This window comes from Chelonia mydas, chromosome 2 (genome assembly GCF_015237465.2).
Source record: "Chelonia mydas isolate rCheMyd1 chromosome 2, rCheMyd1.pri.v2, whole genome shotgun sequence".
NCBI classification, from domain to species: domain Eukaryota; kingdom Metazoa; phylum Chordata; order Testudines; family Cheloniidae; genus Chelonia; species Chelonia mydas.
The window spans coordinates 44,185,655-44,208,605 of NC_057850.1; the positions used below are offsets into that span (position 1 = coordinate 44,185,655).

Sequence of the window (22,951 nt, forward strand, 5' to 3'; positions counted from 1 at the left end):
ATGTGTGAGGAGCTCTTAAAGCCCCTTGTCTCCCACATCCCAGTTGTGGTGGTTGCCACCGCCAGCAAAATTGGAATGACATCTACTAGATCAGTGGTCCCCAACCATTCTTGTGGGAATAGCATATTGCTATTCCCAGAAGACTGTGGTGGGCGCCAAACACCCTGCCGCCGCAGAGAAGTGCCGGCGGCGAAATGCCGCCGCAGAGAAGCAGCAGCGGGAAGAACCGTCGCCGCCGAAATGCCACCGAGAAACGGCAACACTTCTTGGCGGTATTTTGGCGGCGGGGTGTCCTGAGGGTGCACAAAAATGCCCCGGTGGGTGCCATGGCGCCCGTGGGCACCGCGTTGGGGACCCCTGTACTAGATGGTAGGCATCTTATTAATAATGAATATAGATAGGCTAATGCTTTGTTCTCTTTCACAAAATACAATGTTGAAAAGGTTCTATGAACTTTTAGAGTCCTAAAGTTCTACAGCAATGTCTTTCAAACTCCCTTGAGGGCCTGCAGACTAAGTGGTAGCACTGGCTGTTTTTTTCCAATAGCAAATTGTGCTTCTAAGTGTATGTCTACAGCAAAACATTAACCACAGCACCGCGTCTCAGAGCCTGGGTCAGCTGACTCAGGCTCCCGTTGCAAGGCTAAAAATAGCAGAGTAGCCTGCCAGGTTGGAGGGTCTCAGAGCCCAGGCTCCAGCCTGAGCTCGAATGTCTACACTGCTGTTTTTAGCTCCATAGACCAAGCCTACATGCCCACATCAGTTGACCTGAGCTCTGAGACTTACTGCCACTTTTGGTTCTTCTTGCTGTGTAAATGGACCGTTAGTCCCTGAGAAGAATGTTATTTTTTTTTTAAATACAGAAAGGCTGTAGCAAGAATTGTGATGATGGTCCATATCTATTTGTTTGGTACATAGTACATCTTTTGATCACCAGCAACTGATAATTGGTGCCTGGTGTCATTTGATTTAACTAAGGTGGCAAAGCATTTTCTCTTATAACCTCTTTCTCATGCGTCTGAAACTTTCCAGAACATTTTGGGCTGAAGTGCTCCATGCTTGGTCTATCTCAAAAGGTTAATTTCTTTTAAAGATGGAGCAAATCCTTCTCAGCCATTTTGAGTTTGCAAACGATACCAAGCTGGGAGAGGTTCCAAGTGGTTTGGAGGATAGGATTATAATTCAAAATGATATGGACAAAATGGAGTAATGATCTGAAGTAAATAGGATGATATTCAATAAGGACAAATGCAAAGTACTCTGCTTAGGAAGGAACAATCAGTTGCAAACATACAAAATGGGAAATGACTGCCTAGGAAGGAGTACTGTGGAAAGGGATTTGCGGGTCATAGTGGATCACAAGATAAATATGAGTCAACAGTGTAACACTGTTGCAAAAAAAGTGAACATCATTCTGGGATGTATTAGCAGGAGTGTTGTAAGCAAGACGAGAAGTAATTCTTCTGCCCTACTCTGCGCTGATTAGGCCTCAACTGGAGTATTGTGTCCAGTTTGGGGCACCACATTTCAAGAAAGATATGGACAAATTGGAGAAAATCCAGAGAAGAGCAACAAAAATGATTAAAAGTCTAGAAAACATGATCTATGAGGGAATATTGAAAAAATTGGGTTTGTTTAGTCTGGAAAAGAGAAGACTGAGAGGGGACATGATAACAGTTTTCAAGTACATAAAAGGTTGTTATAGGAAGACTGAGAAAAATTGTTCTTCTTAACCGCTGAGCATAGGACAAGAGGCAATGGGCGTAAATTGCAGCAAGGGAGGTTTAGGTTGGACATTAGGAAAAACTGGAATAAATTAAGCACTGGAATAAATTGCCTATGGAGATTGTGGAATCTCCATCATTGAAGATTTTTAAGAGCAGGTTAGACGAACACCTGTCAGGGATGGTCTAGATAATACTTAGTCCTGCCTTGTGTGCAGGGGACTGGACTAGATGACCTCTCGAGGTCCCTTCCAGTCCTATTATTCTATGATTTAAAAATACTTTTCCATTTAAAAAATGAACTTTTATAGCAGTAGTTAATTGTTTAAAAGTCATGAGAAAGTGAGGTTGAACAACATGTATCTAACTTTGTCTCTTGCACACTTACATTACTCTAAAATCTTTAATAATCTGTTCACATGTTTTAAGATTGTATGTGTATTTGAGAGTGTAGGGAAAAATGTGTAATATTTGATAACTTCTGTAATATGTGATAACATAACTAAATACTGTAGCTAATGCATAAACATGTGCCAAATTAGAGCTGGGTGTTCATTCTTAAGTCAAGAAAAAATGAAAGTTAGTACTTTGCAATCTGAATATTAAATTTACGTAGGGGAGATGCATGTAAAGACAACAGCTGAATAGAAACACAAATATTGTATAATAACAAGAAAGGAGATAAAGTGAGCTAGTGCTGTGCTCTTGCCACCCTTTAAAGATTTGGACGTGAAAATTGTTTTATTTTCTTATAGCATTTTCTGTTTTGTTTTATGCTTCAGCAAATAAACTCTTCCACTCTCATGAGTGCCCACACATGTATTTCAGCCGTGACTCAAATCTCTAATGAGGCTATGTGGTTTAACACGGCTAACTCAAATAAATATAATTCAAGATGAACAAAATAGACTCATCCCAGAGTGGGCTTTTAATTGATTTCTAATTTTGCTATTTCATCTTTGTGAAACTGCCTGAGAGCCGTTCAGCTGCTCCCTTAATTTCTGAAACACTCTTACAGGCCAATCTGCCCCTGCTGCAGCGGGAGCTCCTGCACTGTGCAAGGCTGGCCAAGCAGAACCCCGCCCAGTACCTCGCTCAGCATGAACAGCTGCTTCTGGATGCCAGCACCACCTCACCTGTTGACTCCTCAGAGCTGCTTCTCGATGTGAACGAAAACGGGAAGAGGCGAACTCCAGACAGGTCAGAAGGCCAGAGTGCTAATACTCTGCAATTGTAAACATGCTTTGGGATGTAAAGCTAACATGCTGATGTCTATTACAATTAGAGTGGTGTGGGATGCTCCATTTCATTCTACAAAATTTGTGCTGAGTTTTCCAAGATTATTTTTTTTCAGTTACAGCTAAATAATGGGCAAATTTTACTTGGACCCATATGAAATGTTCCCATTGACTCTAAACAATGGACCTCTATTGCATGCACATGAGAAGCCTTAGGGCAGAATTTGGCCATATGTAATTGGGAATAATACAGAACTGTTCACAGCACTATCACTAACCATTTGGTGCATAATGTCTGTATGCAGCTTAAAGTGATTAGCAGATCGTTCCCACTCTATATGCGAATCTGTCTGTATTTGGGTTTTTGTCTGAGGAAATATTAAATATGGGAAGTTGGATAGGCACCCATACTGGGGACTATAATTACAGTACTAACTTTCTTGAATACAAATGTGATTATCACGTCTACATGCAATTCCCAAATATGAAATACAGTTGTATTGTGGAAATACTAGAGAACCACATATAGCAGGTTACTGAGCTGTAGTGTTACATGCACATCCGGGAGTCTGATCATATCCTGATAAATACAGGAACAAAGAGACTGCTTCAGAATGCAATCAGATCTTTAATTCCTTATTCAATTGTTAGATTTTGCATAGCAGATATGTAAGAATATATTTACTGTTTCTTTAAATCTGTAGAAGGAAGCCAGGGGCACTGTGGGGCTAGGGATGATTCTAGGCGGAAGCCCAGTGGAGAAACAGAAAGAATCACAGAGTAGCTTAAGGGACAAGGGACATTATTGTTTTCCCTTATTCCAATAAAGTTCCTTATTCACTGTTAGAAGAAAGTGACTCTTGATTTTTTTAAACTATTGTCCAATTAAATAGTGTCAGATGTTGAGTTCTTTCTGAATCTGCATAAATAGTCTCTCCATTAGATCCAAATAGTGGATTTTGGCTATTTTCACTAGTTAGGCTAGAGAGAGTGCAAAGTTTTGTGGGTGACATTTTAGTTTATGGGCAGTCAGTGAAAGAACATAACATAAGAAAAACAAGGTCTGAAGGCAAGTGAGGCTGCTAGACTAAAATAAAATAGCAGATATTTGAGCATACATAAATGTGAGAGGTTCACAGAATATGTGCTAGGTCTTGAAAATGTCAAGTTAGTGATTCCTCAATCTACTCATGCCACTCACAAACAGTAAAGCTCTAGATAAGGTTCCCATTAGATGGCAGGGAATGCTCATTCATTTGAGATATTAACCTATTGCAAAATATGTGCCAGGGAAATCCTTTGAGCTGTGTCAAGGTTCCTTCCCCACTCTGAACTCTATGGTACAGATGTGGGGACCTGCATGAAAACCTCCTAAGCTTACTTTTACCAGCTTAGGTTAAAACTTCCCCAAGGTACAAACTATTTTACCCTTTGCCCTTGGACTTCCACTGCCACCACCAAACTTTATCTGGGTTCCTGAGAAAACGTAGTTTGGAAACGTCTTTCCCCCCCAAAATCCTCCCAACCCTTGCACCCCACTTCCTGGGGAAGGTTTGGTAAAAATCCTCGCCAATTTGCATAGGTGACCACAGACCCAAACCCTTGGATCTTAGAACAATGAAAAAGCATTCAGTTTCCTTACAAGAAGACTTTTAATAGAAGTAAAAAAAGAATCACCTCTGTAAAATCAGGATGGTAAATACCTTACAGGGTAATTAGATTCAAAACATAGAGAATCCCTCTAGGCAAAACCTTAAGTTACAAAAAAGACACACAGACAGGAATATTCATTCTATTCAGCACAGCTATTTTCTCAGCCGTTTAAAGAAATCCTAATCTAACACATACCTAGCTAGATTACTTACTAAGGTCTAAGACTCCATTCCTGTTCTGTCCCCGGCAAAAGCATCACACAGACAGACACAGACCCTTTGTTTTTCTCCCTCCTCCCAGCTTTTGAAAGTATCTTGTCTCCTCATTGGTCATTTTGGTCAGGTGCCAGCGAGGTTACCTTTAGCTTCTTAACCCTTTACAGGTGAGAGGATTTTTCCTCTGGCCAGGAGGGATTTTAAAGGGGTTTACCCTTCCCTTTATATTTATGACAAGCTGGATGACACCTTTTTGAGAAGTCCTGTTGGGCACCAAAATTCTCCAGAGGCTGAAGATGATTATGTGGGTGCAATTTTTGAGTGGCATTTCTTTGCTACACCTCCTGCACAAATTCAAACAAACTGAAATAGCCACAAGTGTTAACAGACAGCAGCAAAAGGTATCCAAGATAGGTGGCCTGGTTAATTATCAGGAGCCCCACATCCAACATGTGACTATTGCAAAGAGAGGGGACATCACCAAAGCTGAAAATCCAATTACCTGTGGCAGTTATATCATAGTCACTCAGTCTTTGCAGTATAACATATTGGAAATGATACATGTTGGGAAAAGAAGGTCTCACAAAATGATGGGAGTGAGTCCAAATGTCAGTGTGGTAGTCCATCATAGGGCAGGACCTAGAATACAAGGTGGAATCATGTGATGCTTGAATAATAGACACAACTTTAAAAATCTCTCATATCTACCCATTAGGTCTTGGATGGGTGGAGTAAATAGCACTAAACCTGCCTAACAAGGATCATATCTACATGGTACCCCTTGACTAATTTTCTTGGCAGAAATTCTACTTCTCATTTGACTCATATGAGAACAGGTCAAAAGAAGATATCTTTTAACTTTCGTCTCTTTCTGGCATTTCAGAACCAATAGCCACTCACATTGAGCCACAGTTTCCCAGTGCCGATTTCTAAACTTTTATGATAGGTACAATGTCACATACATTAATTTTAAGCCCTCACTGTCCGCAAGGGAATGAACTGGTGGAGAGAGCAGTGCAGGTTGCTGAGAGAATTCTACTATCAAAAGACTTCATACTAGCTTTGCTGAGCTATAAGGCAACCCCTTACACAGTCCTTGGTGTAATCCTAACTCTCCTGTTAATGAGTCAACAGATCAGAGTCATGCTGAATTTAGAAGTACATTTTTACCCTGAATGATCCTTCTAAAGGATGACTGGATGACTACAAATTTAAAAGGTCTAAAAACACTTTCTACTTTATTGGAATGCCACCCTCAGCTTCATAAAGAAGACGCTGTTTTGGTAATATTGAACAACTTAGTGGACGTAGTTGCACCCAGAGATCTTGCATGGTCAAGGAACTCTGAACAGAAGAAACAGGCAACAGTTTCAACTGAATCCAACCCAGGGGAGTTGTCATGTGACCCTAGTAATAACGGTACTCGCACCAAACAGTAAAGTGAGAGAATCCTGTGTAGAAGAGTCTTAAATCTATTGAACAGAAGTCTGCATCATTTGAGATTTGATAATACAAGTGAATCAACCAGATAAATCCTTCCTCAGAGCTAGAAAATGGCAGCAGAGCTACATGAGTGGTGAAACCAATGACTCCCCTTGCTCCATAACTTATTAAATATTGAATTTTTAAATATTCTTTATCTGGGGGTAGGAGAAACACGTGAGGATGTGTGTACTGTTTGTTTAAATCTTCATATATAAAAATATGTCAAAAATGTAAGGTATCTTAACAATAGGTGTAACTGTCACTATCACTCTGCCAACAATGTACATACCAGGGTATATGAAGATAAAAGGCAGCTTCTTTCCAGGGAAACTCAGAACATTGGACCAGATTCTGAATCCTGATATGTGCTCGTTGCTCTTGCTGAAGTCAGTTGGATATGGTCTTACACATGTTTCCTCTTCTCGCCCACTCCCTTCCAAAATTGGTACTAGTGTGGTTACATACAACATACATCCAAGTATGCTTGTATGCTCTAACTCTGACTCCAGTAGAGGTGAAATACAGAATTAGGAAGAAAAATAGAGAGGGAGTGTTTATTGTGTATATGCAAACTTGTATGTCTTGGGGGGTTTAGTATAGCCAAGAAAATATATCCAGTTACAATAACATTTTTTCCTTTTATAATTTCAGCATCTTGTTTGCATATGCATTTTCCATCTCTAGTTATTTTTCTGCATATGCATATCTACTGTATGTGAGGTTTTATAGAGCAATGTGACAGCAGAGCGTAGTGTTTTACTGAATGTTTTCTTGGTGCATATGGTCTGACATGGCTGAGCAGCCACGGTGAGATTTTGGAGTCTATTAAACTAGCTCATTAAAAAGATCAATCTGTTTCTGTAATAACACTGGGAGCAATCAGTCACTGAAAGAGAGAAAAAGCTGACACCTGAGGAGACAACACATTTTGATAATTTGTTCATGACATGTCATGAACAAAGTGTTTACTTTGTCTTGTTTACAACTTTTTGGGCTTATATCCTGCTGTCATAAGGCTAAAAAAGTTGGACTAACAACTTTTTTTTGTGAATGAATGCTTTGCCTTAAACCTCTACATAATTTTAAATAAATTAACTGTGTAAATTTGCTGCTGTTTACAAAGAAATTTATCCTGTGTTGAGGCTGCCCTAAAAGACTGTTATTGTGCAGTATAGAAGCATGTCACCTAGTAGCTGTACATTTGACAGACACATCAAGTGCATGTAAAGAATTATTAGGAAAAAAGACTGATAAAAATAATTCTTAAGTGGGAAAATGTATGCCAGCAATATCTGATACATGTCTGGGGGAGGGGAGGAAGGAGAGACTAACAGTTAAGACTTTCATTGGTGAGAGCGGTCATGACAGTTTTGTGGACTTTGAGAGAGCAGTTTGGAGAAATGCCCTCCTCTAGAGGTGATGCCCCCTTGTGAGAAGGTTGATATTGACTGTGTCAGGGACGCACAGGTTAGGTTGGGCACTGCCAGGAATTGAGGGCCTATTTCTGCCATCTCAGTTAATGGGAGTGGAAGATGCTCAGTACCTCATTGGACCACAAGCCTTGCAACCAATGTGAAAAGTTTAGGAGTCTTCTTTGAGCAATATCTTACAGGTTCTTAAATTAATTGCCTGAGTTGTGACATGAAGACCTTCCTTAGTATGATGGTTCTGTGTGAGAAGTAAATATACACATGATATTTATATGTTGATCTGTGCTGTGCATACAATATTATCTTATTGGCAAAATCATTTGATACATATAGGCACGAAAGAGATTTTTTTCCATTAGATAGGTAGATTATTATCACTCATTCAGTCATCAATCTTTTACATGTAAATATTAGTTTAAACCAAAGCATCTTGCAGAAATGAAGGATGAACATTCTCCATCCCAACTCCTATTCACGGACCTCAATAATATTATTATCATAAATTGCATTTAATATTTTGTATCAAACGCTAAAGTTAATTTGCCAGCCATGGCAGTCGTGTGCTGTTTGATTTCCTGCTCAGGAATGCAGTTGTTTGAAACTAAAGATTCTTACTGTATATTTGATTGTATGCCTTCAGCAATTCTTGATGAGAAGTAACAGTCAATCCCAATTGTAACTGGGCAGCCCTTAATCTCAATAAAGAAGGAGTCCAAATGCCAAACATCCTTCAGCATGAACGTCTACAGTTAAAAAAACCTCATTCGCTGAAACTGGGCTCTCTCCTCCTTGCCCTCAGATCTTGGAGGTTTTTTTTATGTACACTGAGACATACATAAAGGCAGCTGTAGAAAAAAAAACAGGACCTCTACAGTATCTGACTTTTTAATCTTTGTTAGAGGTTATCATTCTAACCTTGATATTCAAGAACAAAATGCATTCATAGTTTGATTTGTGCATACAAAAATCTGCATACTTTCATGCAAATGTGTACTTGAAGATTAAAATTTCATGGTTGGATTCATGAGGTTCTGCATGCAGCCAAATGTAAAATATGTAGGTGCATTCTTGGAGAAGAGTCAAAAAGTTTTGCTATCCATTGGTGTTTACCAGCATGAATTACACTGACAGCAATTAAACATATAGTGACCTTGGCACTCATGGGGGTCACATCTCAGTCCCATCCCATTTCTTATCATTTGGCTTTCTAGAACATAGTATACAGTAATTTTAACTGTTTACTTCCTTGCTCAAAAATACTCATTATAACAGATGCCCTAAAGTACCTGGCAAAAGATCCTCTCCCTTTTGCTATGAGAGGGGTAACTGGGGCCTCTGTTCACCCCTGCAATTGCAGTGGACTCTAGTGCTTGTGTATGGAGTCTCTGGAAAGCCTATCTTTATTCCCAGCAACAAGCTTTAGCAAAACCCATCTCTTCATTTCCTGTTGCTAACTGCCACAGCACTTGAAATAGAGATTCCCCTTAACCCACACTCCAGTGGGCCTTGATACCTGCCCCACCTCTTCGCTGCAATGGGCTCAATCCACTGTGCTGCTCTCTCTCCCGCCCCAAGATGCTGTCCTTGTCCCCTGCCCAGCTCCCTCTCCAGCAGGCTGTTCTTGTCTGCCTGTTCTTGCCTGCTATTAAGCAGTGCATGGGAGAGAGTATAGTTGGCTGGAGAGGAAGGGTGCATGTTCTCCTGGGTCCCTGTCCTTCATCCCCACACTTAGGAGAATAAAAGATGCAGCCAGCTGCTGCCACTGAGCCACCTCCGTGCTACATTCCTGCTGTGCACAGGCAGGGTGCAGGCTAGCCTGGCAACCTCTCTCTGGAGGAGCCAGCAAACCCTGCAAAGGCCTTTGTTGCAGGCAGCCAAAATTGCAGTCTGGTCCTAGCAGCTGAGGCGACCAACAGTGACATCTAGCATCAGTTACAGCATCAGCGATAGCTCAGCCAGAAACCCTGAGCCACCAGGGGGAAAAAACTGTAAATGGCACCTCCCCTGGTGCATGCACCCCACAGTTTGAGAACTGGAGTGAAGTGGAGCTCCAATACAAGAGGAGTTGGAAGTCATTTAAGCAACTTCCCTTCACTTAGCTATATGCACAGTTAAACTGGAAATTAGTTCACTGTGGATCCCACTATACTACATGAGTTCTTACTTTCACAAAAACCAGAAAGGTTACGTTAATCAAGAGAGAGTTGTTATTATGATCAACTTGGGCTGTAATAGTAGAGAAAGGAAAGTCATTCTTCATTTGCAGTGTGGTCTCTGGGCAGAATAGAAACAACTTACCTCTGTTTTTTCCTGAGGATGTCAACAGGCATTCACTGTTAGGTTCATATATATTAGCTTATGGTGTGATTGCAGGTGGACTGTGTGCACTTTATTTTGAAATATTTGATTATAGACTCAAATTGAGTTTGTTTCTTTATGGCTAGTTTTCTGGCCCATCACTAACTCTTCTAAATGACCTCACTGAATGGAGTGGGAACTGTTGAAGGCTGCCATAAGACTGTGGCCTAACCAGTCTTCTCTTTAGATCAACAGCATGCACAGGGTTTTTGATCAAAGCTGCTGTGAGGGCACAAAAATCTAGCTTCTGCTTTGAGTAGTGTCCTATGGGCGCTGTACTTCAGAGGCATGTATACCCCATACGAGTTTGATCAGAGAGTTTAGGTAGCAGTGCCTGTTCGGCCTGCTCATGAGCTCTACTCTGCCTTGTGTACTGCACCATGGCTGTCTAGTGCTGCACAGGTGAACTGCCCTCCGTTCTTTCGCAAGTGCCTTGGCATGAGACAGAGCCTCAGCAGTGTCTGAGTTGATCTTACCTCAACTGTAGTTTCTTTCATAGTTTCACTTAGTTTAGTTAGCAGTAGTAGTTAGCTGTAGTTTAAAAAAAATGTTGTAAGGACTATCATCCTTTCAATTTTTCCCTGCAGAGAACTTTACCTTGTGGGGAGGGTATGCTGGCTCTCCTAGTTTTAAATGTTGCCTTTTGTGCCAGGAGGCTCTCCTGGTGAACAGTTGACACTCCCAGTGTGTCCACTGCTTGAGGAGTCACACATCCTCCCCAAAATGAATTTTTTGTCTGGCCTTAAAATCAAGAGCCAGAAAGAACCAGGAGGTTAAATTGTGCTTCCTTGTGATGGAGGATTCCCTCCATCCAGCTTCTGACCCAGGCCAGAGCATCTCCAGCCCCATACATCAGTCTCCGAGCAAGTTGACCATCTCACCCACTTCAGCGCAACACTTCTCTAAGAGCTACTAAAAAGAAAACTCAAGAGTCCCCTCAAAAAAGACTCTAGGAAACAGAGCTCAGGTTCCCCAGTTAGGGAATCTACCTCAAAGAAACCCTGGTGGCTGATTGAGACAACTATTTAGTTGCCCGCCGGTTCCTGACTTGGTATCCACGAGGTGCAGGTTCCTCAGGTACTGTGAGCACCAGTGAACTAAAAGAATCTAAGGGTTCCAGCTCAGGAAGATCTTTGGTACCATCAGGGGGCCAAGATGACAATGAGGTGACTCTGCATTTTATAATAATCAACTATCAGGTGTTGATGCAAAATATAATCACACCGATGACTAAAAGTTCAGTTCATTTATTGAGCATCTACCACCAGAGCAGAGGGACTAATTCCAAGCAGTGTTTGTACAGAAATCCTCTTCGCTCAACCATCTCCAACAGTAGTAATAACAGATGCATCACTGCTGTGATAGATGGATATCTGGCTGCTTTACCTTTTATCAGTAGCATGATCTCCAACTTCCTTTTAGAGTACTAGCCCATTCAATGTGATTGTTTTCTACTTCAGTAGTCTTTCTTAAGAATGTTGCCATTGCTGAAATATGTAGAGCTGGAACTTGGACCTCCATACGCATCTTTTCTGTACATTATGCAGTAATTCATGATTCCTGCTGCTGTGCTTGGTTATACTGTACTATCGACAGTTTTGGACTTGACTCCGAAGCCTCTTCCTTCTTGGAATGTACTGCTTAGCAGTCACCCAAAGTGGAGTACCTATAAGGGCACTACCCAAAGAAAAAAGGAGAGGTTATGCACCTTGTGCGGTAACTGTAGTTCTCCGAGATGTGTGTCCCTGTGGGTGCTCCACTACCCGCCCTCCTTCCCCTCTGCTTCGGAGTTCTTGGCTATGGAGCTTTGCAGTAGAGAAGAAACTGAGGGTGGCTCACCTATGCAGCTCTATATAGCCAAGTGCAGTGCATGAGTTGGAGTTGAGCACGTGTATTGGCCAAATGGGCAGTTACCTAAAATCTCCAATTGAAGATACCTGGGGCAAATGTGGATCTGAAGAGTAGCACCCATAGAGCCACACATCTCACAGAACTACAGTTACTGCACAAGGTAGGTAACCTCTCCTCTGTCAAGCAAAACATCTCTTATCACCAAGAATGATTCTTTCCTCACACTCCAAATGTGTCTTTGAAACCTGCTGTGATCATATTGTTTAATTCCCTGGTGGGAAATCAGCCTAGCATTACTGAGAGCAAAGATTCAGCATGCTAAGACATATAGCCTAAGGGCCATGTGCTGCCCTTTGGAGGAAAACATTTCTTAAGCTGAAGATTTCCCCAGATCTCTGCGTGCAACAACGAAGGCAGGGTATCTCCACCAGTGTATGGTATTTTTTCCATCAAATTGGACTTGACTAAGAATGGTGATTTCTTTTGCTTTTATTAAAAATAAAAATTGCTTGGCCACTTGCTTAACACATGAATACATTACAGTCTGTACTGTACCCACATGTTCAAAGCTTAATCTCAGTGATTATTGTTTTCATTTTTATGTTTATAAGGAGTATTTTTAAGTTCTATAGGGAGTATTATTCTACCAGTGTTTCTTAGGCTATGACAGAGATGTTTATAGTGAGCACAAGTAGCCTTATAAATTTTGATTGATTAAACTGCTTTATGAAATGTTCCCCCACCCTCACCCCCAAAGTCATGGAGCACAAATGGCAGTTCTTAACTGTGCGTATCTGAACAATAGCCTGCCCTATTCAAATTGTGACGGAAAGTTCCTGTACTTTATTTTTCAGAACCAAAGAAAACGGCTTTGACAGAGAGCCTTTGCACTCAGAGCATCCAAGCAAGCGGCCCTGCACTATTAGCCCAGGCCAGCGGTACAGTCCAAATAATGGCTTATCTTACCAGCCCAATGGTCTGCCTCACCCCACCCCACCTCCACCTCAGCATTATCGTTTGGATGATATGGCCATTGCCCACCACTACAGGGACTCATACAGACACCCCAACCACAGGGACCTCAGGGACAGAAACAGACCTATGGGTAAGGGACAATGAGAAACTGTGTACTTCCTGGATTCTTTCTTTCTTTCTTTTCTTTCTTATAATTAAACTCTGTTCTTCAGTGATAATTTTTTTTCTGGTTGAGAACTATATTGCCCTCTTTCTCACATTGCCCTCTGCTGATAGATCTATGATCCTAATGTAATTAATATTTATAATAGCTTTACTATATTGGACTAGATTGTGACTTTAATTACACACCCACACAGGAGAGTAAGGATGAGTAAGAAGCACGTCTTTCACACCTGTGTGGACAACATGGACTCTGGAACAGATGGTCAGGGGAACGGGGTCTTGTCTTTCCCTGTATCCCACACATATGACGACCAACATAGCTAAACTAGCAGATGGAGTGTCTTAATTTATTGCTGATATAGGCCAGAAATAAATAACTATTGCATGGAGCAAGAGAGTAATAAAAGGAATTGCCCCCAGAATAATGTCTCTGAGGCACAATGCCCCCTGGGACCATCCTTACCTGTGGTGTAGCTCTCACACCACACCCTGCTCAGGGCTGTGCCTAAAGCACTCCTCAGGTCACCATGATTTTGTTATGCTTGAATTTGCATGCCCCACTCTAAAGCAAAACGTACACAGAAGTGCTTTTTATTCAGGATTTGTTTAAAAGAATAAATAAGCAGCATTTACAGAGACCTTAAGGGTGGCGGGCAGAGGCTTAAAACTTTGAGTGAAAGATCTCTCAAGTTAGTCTAAGCTGTCCCTTTGGCTGAAATATATGAATTCAAACTGTGGGCAATACATTGGGACCTATTAAGATCAAATAAGGTAGCATTTATATTGAACTCACTGTATACTTGGAACTTGCTCTTTATGCACATAAATCTTTACTTAGAATTTTCTATGGTTATTTAAGTATATAGGATGAGATGAACCTTTAATGAATCTGTATTGACACTGTAGTAATCATTGCATTTAGTCATCTTACATTTGGTCTGTGCATACTGTTTATATTTTTTCAGTCCTCTGTGTTAAGAAAGTATGATATAAAAAGGCAATATTTAACCATTTAACTTTTTTTTGCAGTGTAGGTGGCTTGGGAATTTCATATAGTAAATGATACAATTGTTACGTCAATTCTTGAGAGTTTTTTCTTTTCTACTAATCCAAAGATCGGAGGGTTTTTTTAACTTAAAAAACAATCTGATAATACGCAAACCTATTGAGAACTTGGACCAAATCTTCTAAGCATCAGTTTTTTTTCCTGCTGCTTCTCAATAATATTAAGCCTAATATCAACAAAGATTTATTCTGTTAATACATTTTACAGTTTAAGATTTTCATTTTAATGTACTTTACCAGCATGAGAATTTCTTAATTTTAGAACTTGGATTAGTTGCTCAATATCTGACATAAAACTCCCATCCTTCCCTATGTCTTTCATGTTGAGACTAATTTTTAAATTTTAATACACTGATCCAAACCCTAGCCTACATAAAAAAGAAGAAAAATCAACAGCAAATTACACGTTTTAAAATGTGTGGAAAATAAAGTAATTTAAACAAAGAGTAGGACAAAAGCTACTAATGATTTTCACATTGTAACCTTGTTTGATATTATGTGTATGGCGAAGCAATCTCTACAGGGCTGCCTTTGCACCAGAAGATATTAATAATTTCTGCATCTATTGTAACATTAGTGAGGTACCCATGATTTATTTTGTGCCCAATCCTACAAGCGGTCTGAGCAGAGAATTATTGCCGACAGGTGTTTGTTCATGGAACGCTTTGCAGCATCAGAACTTTGATGCAGTGAAATGTTTTATATAAGTCTCTTGTTCTGTATCTGCCTTTAGTGATTGTTTTTCATTATGGAAGGGAAATTTTTGTTTATCCTAGGTAGTGGGCATACTATAACCATTAAAGATTCCTAGTCCTTTGTTTACATCTGTGCTTTAATATCACTGAAAAGACTGATAAACTTTAAATGGTACATGTGTGTATGTAGTATGTGTCTATATACATAAACTTTCATACAAAAATTGTGTGGGTTTATGTTATGGATGAGCATTGTAAATACCAAGACTCAATAGATAGATAATGAAAGAATAAAAGAGCTTTTCTAGATGAATCCTTTGATGTAAATATCTTTTCCACTTTTGGCAGGGTTGCATGGCACACGACAAGAAGAAATGATTGATCACAGGCTAACAGACAGAGAATGGGCAGAAGAATGGAAACACCTTGACCATGTAAAAAATTAATTAGTGTGTGTGTATATGTGTCTGAATGGACCCAGTATGACTTTAGAAAGTAACTGTTACAATATTGTAATTGGCATTACATATTTTAGTATATTAATTTTTCTTTAATTTTCCATATTGTAGAACAAGTTTGAAAACATTGATGGCTAAATTATAGTGCTTAGTTCCCCATTTGGATGCTTCTTTTGGCACTCTGGGTCCAAATACCTGTTTTAAAATCCCAGCTGCTGATTGGAGCAGCCAATGGGAAACTGGGTGATCAGAATTGAACACTGGCTCCAGGATGCTTCCCACTCCCTCACTTTATCAATGCTCTGAAAATGGAATTTTTATTTGTTTTTGCTGTTTATTAGATCTTATAACTATTGAACGATTTGAATATATATCTAGGAAATACAGTTTTAAGCAAGAGGGAATTACTGTGTTCAAAAGGAAGTAGTATATCTTATTTTTATTTAAAAGAACAGGGAGATAATCCTTCTCCCTTGAAACCCTGGAAATTGAAGTAAAGAAAATGACTTAAATTCACAGAGTTTTCTGTGGGGATATGGCACATCATAATCAAATGTTCTTTTGGCTCCTACCTTCCCCCGGCCCCTACTAATAGCTGTTAAACTGCATCATGGACATGGTGGAAAAAACAAGGCGATCTCTCACTGTACTACGGCGATGTCAAGAAGCAGACCGTGAAGAGCTTAATTACTGGATTCGGCGGTACAGTGATGCAGAGGATTTAAAAAAAGGTGGTAGCAGCAGCAGCCATTCCAGACAGCAGAGTCCAGTGAATCCAGATCCCGTCCCATTAGGTACGGTATTTTCTTCAAAAGTCCATTATCGGTCCCACTCTAAATTAGCCAAGCCCTAGTTCCTGACTTCTTCCTTTTAATTATTACAGCTGAAGCTCATATTTGTTCCTCTGATTTATTTTTTCTCTTAATACCGATAAAATGTTCCTTTTCATCGAAGATTAAGAACTAAATGCAAATTTCAATTCCTGATAGCCCTTTTTGTGATAATCACCAGTTTTCCTTCCATTCACAAATGTACATAGGTGGAGGAGCTGGGAGACAGAATGCAAATTTGAATTTGGTGAAGTAATAAGATGAACACTGTTTGATTCCCCACCCTCATCATTTAAACCAAAAGATAGGTACTTCTTGACTGTTACTATTAAAAGACCAAGAGAAATCAAAATGAACTTGTTGGAGTGAATTCCACTGTATGTAATAGCACATCTTGGGAAATATCTGTACTTAGCAAACAGACTCATACAGAAACTTCTGACCTGTATTTATATTCAATTTGAGAAAGAAAGTTCACAGATGAGAAATTTCCAACAGACTTCTCCATAGACTCTGGGCTAGATACACAAAGGAACTCTAAGCATTCTGACACGCAGCATCACAACACCTTACTTTTAGGCGCCTAGAAAATTTCTGGGACTCACAAAGCCTGAGGTAAGTCCTCAGGCTTCCTATACAATCAATGGAGGGAGATTGGTGCCTAAGAATGGAATTCAGAAAAGCCACCACATCGAGTGAAGAGCAGCCTAAGCTAGCCAATGAGAGATGCCAAGGAGAGGGGTATGTCAGAGAATTCGGTGCCTGTGTCTGGGCTGGAGGGAGGCACCTATCTCTGCTTGGGATTCTCAGTGGTGAACACTCTCCTAAAATCAGGCATCTAAGGTGTTTCTTAAAGGAAGCCTGGGAGAGGGTGTTCCTGGATCTCCCACGTCCTGGGTGAGTGTTCCAACCACCAGTCTACAGAATCCTTCTCATGCTTGCACTCTCTCTCTGCCCCAAAGACTCTTTTATTATTCATCCAAAGTGGAACAGCCTCAACAGGAGAGATTGAGGGAACCCCACATCAGAATATCCCTTAGCCCCGTGGTTAGGACAGTCCCCAGAGGGGTGGCAGATTCCTATTCAAATCTTTTCTCACCCTGAGACAAAGGGGAGACTTGAACCAGGGGTCTCCCACATCCCAGGTGAGTACGCTAACCAGTGGGCTAAAAATTATGAGGCAGATTCTTCTGCCTCCCTTCTCCCTGGCCATTTTGGGTGAGCTCCCCTCAGGGGCCCAACCTGGTAAGCAGGCTTAGAACTTTTCCTAGAAAAACATTGGCATTGAGTGAGTTTAAGTGCCTCTAGTGTTCAGTGGCAGCAAAGCAGAGGTTTTCTAAATATCAGTGGTGCCTGATTCTGGGATTTAGGTGACTAAAGTGGCAGTTGGGCAACTAAGTCCCTTTGTGAATCTAGCCCTCTGTGTTCCTAGGGCAAGCTCTCTCCCCATATAGATCAGTAGAATTTAAACTCAAAGAGCAGGAGGACTCTGTCTTTGTCAACAATTGGAAGTACCAGAAAGCCGCAGAATAATCACATTTCAATGTATGCATTTTTAGAATTCATCAATATTAGATGATGTGTGGCTATGATCAGAATAATTACACAGAGAGACTATCACAGCCAATGTACTGCAGCACATCAGGATAGCGCACTATGTTTATTTTGTGGTTATCTGTGATCCACTGATACCAGGTTGCCATTTTTCCCTCTGCTCATCTTTCTGCCTGTTGAGATGAAAGAAGATTGCTGATGGTGCCTCTTTGTCTCTTCCTCTATGGGGAGCAATATTGTTGTACACAGAGCTGGGCAAAAATTTTTCAGCAAATTGTAAATTCACTGAAAAATTCATTTTTTCAGGGCACCAAAATGTTTTGGGAATTCTGATTGAATTTGGCAATTTGTTTCAGATGAAAAAAACCCAGATGTTTTTCCCAGCATTTTCAAAATTAAGTGTTTCAAAATTTTGTTTCAAAATTATATTTTCTAAACAAAATGTCATTTCAAATCACCGTTTTGTTTTGGAAGTGTTGTGTAAAATCAACCCCAAAAAAATTGTTTGTTTTTGTGTTTTGATGAGAAACTGATTTTTTTTTTTTCAGTTTTCATTCAGAACTAAACATATTTTTTGGTTCAGCCACTGAACCAAAAAACCAGTGATGGGTGAAGGAAGCTAGAAAACATATACTGATAATACATGCTTACGATGGTAAACCACTTTGGTATTTAGTGCCCCTTGGTTACAAGAAATTTGAAGGAGGCTCATTTTAGCCAATGGGGTCTTGGTATTAGAATTCCTAGAAATGAATTTCAGTTAGCTGAAGGAGGTATCACCAGGAATGGCATCACTGACTTAGTTCATCAGTATAGTTCCTTTGGACAACTTTCTCTGAAATACTGTTTCAGGTAATGGTTTCTATGAATCATGTTGAGAATCTAAAGAAAGAAGCTGACTAATCCAGAGATAAGTGTGACAGCCAAAATGCCCACCATGCTGGCAAGCCCCTGAAATTACTCCTTATGTGGAAGAAACTACTTGAATCATGACCTGTGGAGCCCATCTCCAACAAACCTGTAATGCAGAACTGTTAAGTTTTGAGCTATGCTGGGAAGAAGATTTTGCATGTAATTAGCAGGTGAAATAGGGAAGGATGTAGTGTCTTCATAATCCCCCAATAAACTGAAACAGCAGATTGATCCTTGACTGTTAGAGAATCCTGATAAGTGTGTAAGAGTGTAAAACTTTTAGTCATAAGATAAAGTTTGCAGTTTCCATGTTAAAATTTAAGAGCAGAGAAATACGCAGGACTAGATGATGTGTATGGTGTATCATCATTTATTTACATACTTGACATTGGATGTGCCTGAAAGCAAGTTTATTTGTGTAAAAAGCCACATTGCATAACATAGTCCATTGAATTTGATGCCCAAATTACCTCTGTAGTTGTGATGGATAAAGATTTAACTGACTGGAGTTGAGTCCATTTCACTTAAATATATCCATTCCAGTTAGCTTGGTTTAAAAAAAATTACTTTGCTATGTTTATGGATCAGTAATTTGTAATGCTTCAATGATATAGTATTCATTTCAATCACAGGACCCTGACAAGAGATGTTTATATATCTGACACTCAGAGCACCAGATACTTGCCTTTTTTTAAAAGGAAATACAATAATTACATTATCTTAAATCTGGAAGTATCCGAGTAGACTACAGTTCTCTGGAAGGTTAACAAAATATGAACTTTAAAAGTGCAGTTTCATGGAAACAGAATTAGTGACCCCTAAGGCAGTGTTTTGTTTTTTTTATTTTTGAGGGAAGGGTGAGAAAGCAAGTGAAAAAATGACTCCAAAATTTTAATTAAGGCCCTATCAACTATAAATATTACTTTTTTTGTGTGTGGATTCTCAATGTCAATAATTCCCCTTTGTACTTTTTGTAATGAGATAATTCATCCTTTAAAAACTACCAGCTTGTTATCTCCAGTAGCAAGGAAAAAGTGTCATGTGAAAAAAAAAAAAGTGTCACTGTTTGTGTCTTTGTACCTTTTCCTTTAAGATTAAAATGGCACCACCACAGTAAAACAGTTTTCCGTGTAACCATTGTGAACAGCTACTTTTTAGGTTTATAGTTCTGTCATGAAAAATTGACTCTGAGCTGAAATTTAGCTTCCATGGTGTTGGTCCAGGATCAGCTAAAGGAAAATCTGATCACTTTGAAGCCTGAAAATCTCTCTACAACTTAAAAAAAAGGTGTTGTTTTTTTTTGTGTGCGCCTTTTAATCTCTGGCCTCTATATGGGTTTTTTTTTTTGTTCAGTTTGACAGTCCATTTTTTATTTTAAAAAATTAGAAAATCAGACATTTGAAAATCTTGCATTTCATATTTACAGCTACTTTATTGTTAATGGCTTTAAACTGCTAGAAACTCTTGTAATAGGTTAAAAATTAACTGTTCTGTACAAGTAAAAGTACATAAATGTGTGCAACTAAGATAAGACAAGTACATTTCCTTTAGCGCTAAATAGTACACATTAATAAAAATCTAACAATGACTCAAACAGACCTTATGTATACTATTCACTTGATGGACTGGTAGTGGTCTATCAAGTGAATAATTGTTCATATGTACTCATGCACTTCTGTTGAGGGATTTAAATATTATATACTCCAAAAAGTTCGTGATCTTCTTCTTCCTAACAATAAATAAGTATTCTGTAATAGACACACAATGGTATAAGTTAATGATAAAGGCTTTGTGAATTATAAATAAGACCTGTAACCTTATTGAGTGAAGATGTTTCTATGTAGGCAACTTCAGATGGTTCCAAGGTGAAGTTTACCTGAACTTGTATAAACTTCTTTGGGATGGAAGTCTGTAAGGAAATATTACAAGATGGAGTTTGAAATCTCACAAGAGTCTCTGTGTTTTGGGCTAGGTCATGCTGAAACCAGAACGTGCAAGGCATGTGAAGTTGTTAAGAACACATACATTAGCTGTATATTAAACAAAAATTTAAAATTCAAAACTAGTTTGTACTTTATCTAAACTGGCTCCTTCAGCCTATTCTGCATTAGCAGTGACATACCCACTGCCATGTCTGTATAGTGGTCACCACTGAAATCTTTCCACTGCCATTTGCAAATAATTAACGTTTACCATGATTGCACAGTATTCCCAGTGAGAATTAGGAGGAATACTGTGAATGCTAGAGTACATTTGTTGCTTGAAATGGCAAAATTGTAAAGATTTAATGGCAATCACTGCAGCTATTAATGCTTTTAATTCACTAGCTGGAATGGAGGCTTGGGCTGGATTGTAGCATAATAAGTGGTATGCTGTTGCAGAGAACTGGAGCTGCTAAATTGTTTAGTTTGTAATTTGGATCTCCTATTCTAACTTCTGAGGCAGGGATAATCTTTATCCATGCCTTATACTGTTCCATGCTGGTGCCTGCCAAAATAATAATTGATAGAAAAGAAGAAATAGACCCTGCTACTGCATGCAGTAGGAAATACGCTTTTTGGGTCAGTTAGTAATTTAGTACTTGTGTTTTTGAACCAGATTGTTACTAATTCTGTGCCCCAGGACCACAACTTTATACTTTAAGGATTGTTATGATAAACATTTTAAAGAATGATGCTAGTTCAAAACTATGTTTAAGTAAAGTTGAAGATGGTGCAAGCCAATAAGCCTGGAAAATTGAAGTCTGATTCACCACTGCATTTCTCCAGTTTTACATCAGTATAACTCCATTAACGTTACACTGGAATGACAGTTTTGAATTGGAACCCGTGCAGCTGAGGCTGAATTCCAGTGTCTAGTCTTTATGGCATATCTCTACATCCATATCAGTCGTATGTAACCACTGAAGCTTGAAGCCCTTTTCAGCATTACTCATGATGTTCACTACAGTTTGCCAGCATGGATTAGGAAGAATGGACCCATTAGCCGAGTCTGTTTCCTCACCTACACTACAACCAGGGTTATAGCTACTAGAGACTGGTGTCAATCAGGGTATTCTTAGGAAGTGGGGTTGTTGGACTTTGCCAGCAAGCCTCAATAGAAACAATGTGCTGCTAGCTCTGTATGTTTATTCTTAGGGTCAGAATGAAGCAAAATATATATGTAAAAATATTCCATAGTTCAGACATAGTCAATAACTTGATGATATAAAATGTTTATCCTTTTGATGCTTTGTGTGTCATAGCTTTCATTGTGACCACAGGCTCATTCTATCCACTGCAGAAGGAAGGCCAAATTTGGTGCTGCCATCCATTGCTGTCTTGAGCCAAATGAGATTAGATAGGTCCTTCAACGGTGATGTGTTCATTCCTTCATTATTTTGATTGCAGCTCTTGCAGTATTTATTACACAATGATAAGTGTGTCCATGCTGTTGTAAATTCAATCCATTTTCCATTTCTTCTTTCTCAAATGGATTGTCCTTTTTCATCATCTGGAAGATACCTTTTACCTTGGTTTAGTCTTCCTACCCTTTTTTTTTTTAATTTCCTTATCACCATGTGATACCACGCATATATCTTTTATTTTTCCAACTTTTAGTTTCAGTGTCACTTTTCTTATTGAGCTTCTGTATTTGTTTCAGCTGTTTAAAAAATATCTCAATGTATTACTCTTTCAACACTGCTTTTGTTTCTGTAAAGTCAAAAGCCTTTAATGGCTGACAAAATGCTTGTGGTACTTGCTGAACTTCAGAATCTGGTTGGCTGGCTGTCAGTGATTTATGAACTGTTTCTGATGTCATGGTTGATTAAACTCCAGAAGTGAATACACCAGTGGTTACAAGAAAACCTTACATCACAATGACAATAGGCTGAGTTCTTGAGGTTATTTCCCTTCTTATGAAAGAAAACATCCAAGCTGCAACATAAGCAATCTTCCTTTTCTTCAGATATTTTACAAAGAAATGTAAGTTGTAGCCATCCCTACCATCCAGTAGAGTGCCAGGAAAAACTCATTCTTGTTTTTGTATCTTTACCCCATCGGTGTTCATGTGAGGAAATCCAACTTTTCCTTTGACTTCATGGGAGTCCAGTGTCTTTTTTCTACTCAAAGAGATAAATTTCATATTGAAGGACAGTACTGTAAGACCTCCTTAGCTTTCATAATGTCCTTTATCTTACCTCATTTTCATCTGTTCACACACAAGTACTGGTTACAATGGTTTCGTTTTCTAAGGAGTACAAATGTCCACTTAGAACTGCACTGGTAGCAAGAAATACTCAAACATTAGTTTACTTCATTGTTGTCTAAGTAAGTTCACTATTGTGAACTCATCCTGCTCTCA

The 22,951-nt window shown here is 39.4% G+C and overlaps 1 protein-coding gene across 15 annotated transcripts in view; it reads left to right on the plus strand.

The window, feature by feature from the left end:
- RUNX1T1 (RUNX1 partner transcriptional co-repressor 1) overlaps positions 1–22,951 on the plus strand; it is a 143,074-nt gene that overhangs the window by 89,025 nt on the left and 31,098 nt on the right. For all 15 annotated transcript variants that reach the window (XM_027818398.3, XM_043539361.1, XM_037892304.2 and 12 more), the window contains 4 exons: positions 2,742–2,923; positions 12,808–13,058; positions 15,202–15,287; positions 15,907–16,105. In XM_027818398.3, the coding sequence (XP_027674199.1) occupies positions 2,742–2,923; positions 12,808–13,058; positions 15,202–15,287; positions 15,907–16,105 (718 nt within the window). The remainder of the gene's footprint in view (positions 1–2,741; positions 2,924–12,807; positions 13,059–15,201; positions 15,288–15,906; positions 16,106–22,951) is intronic.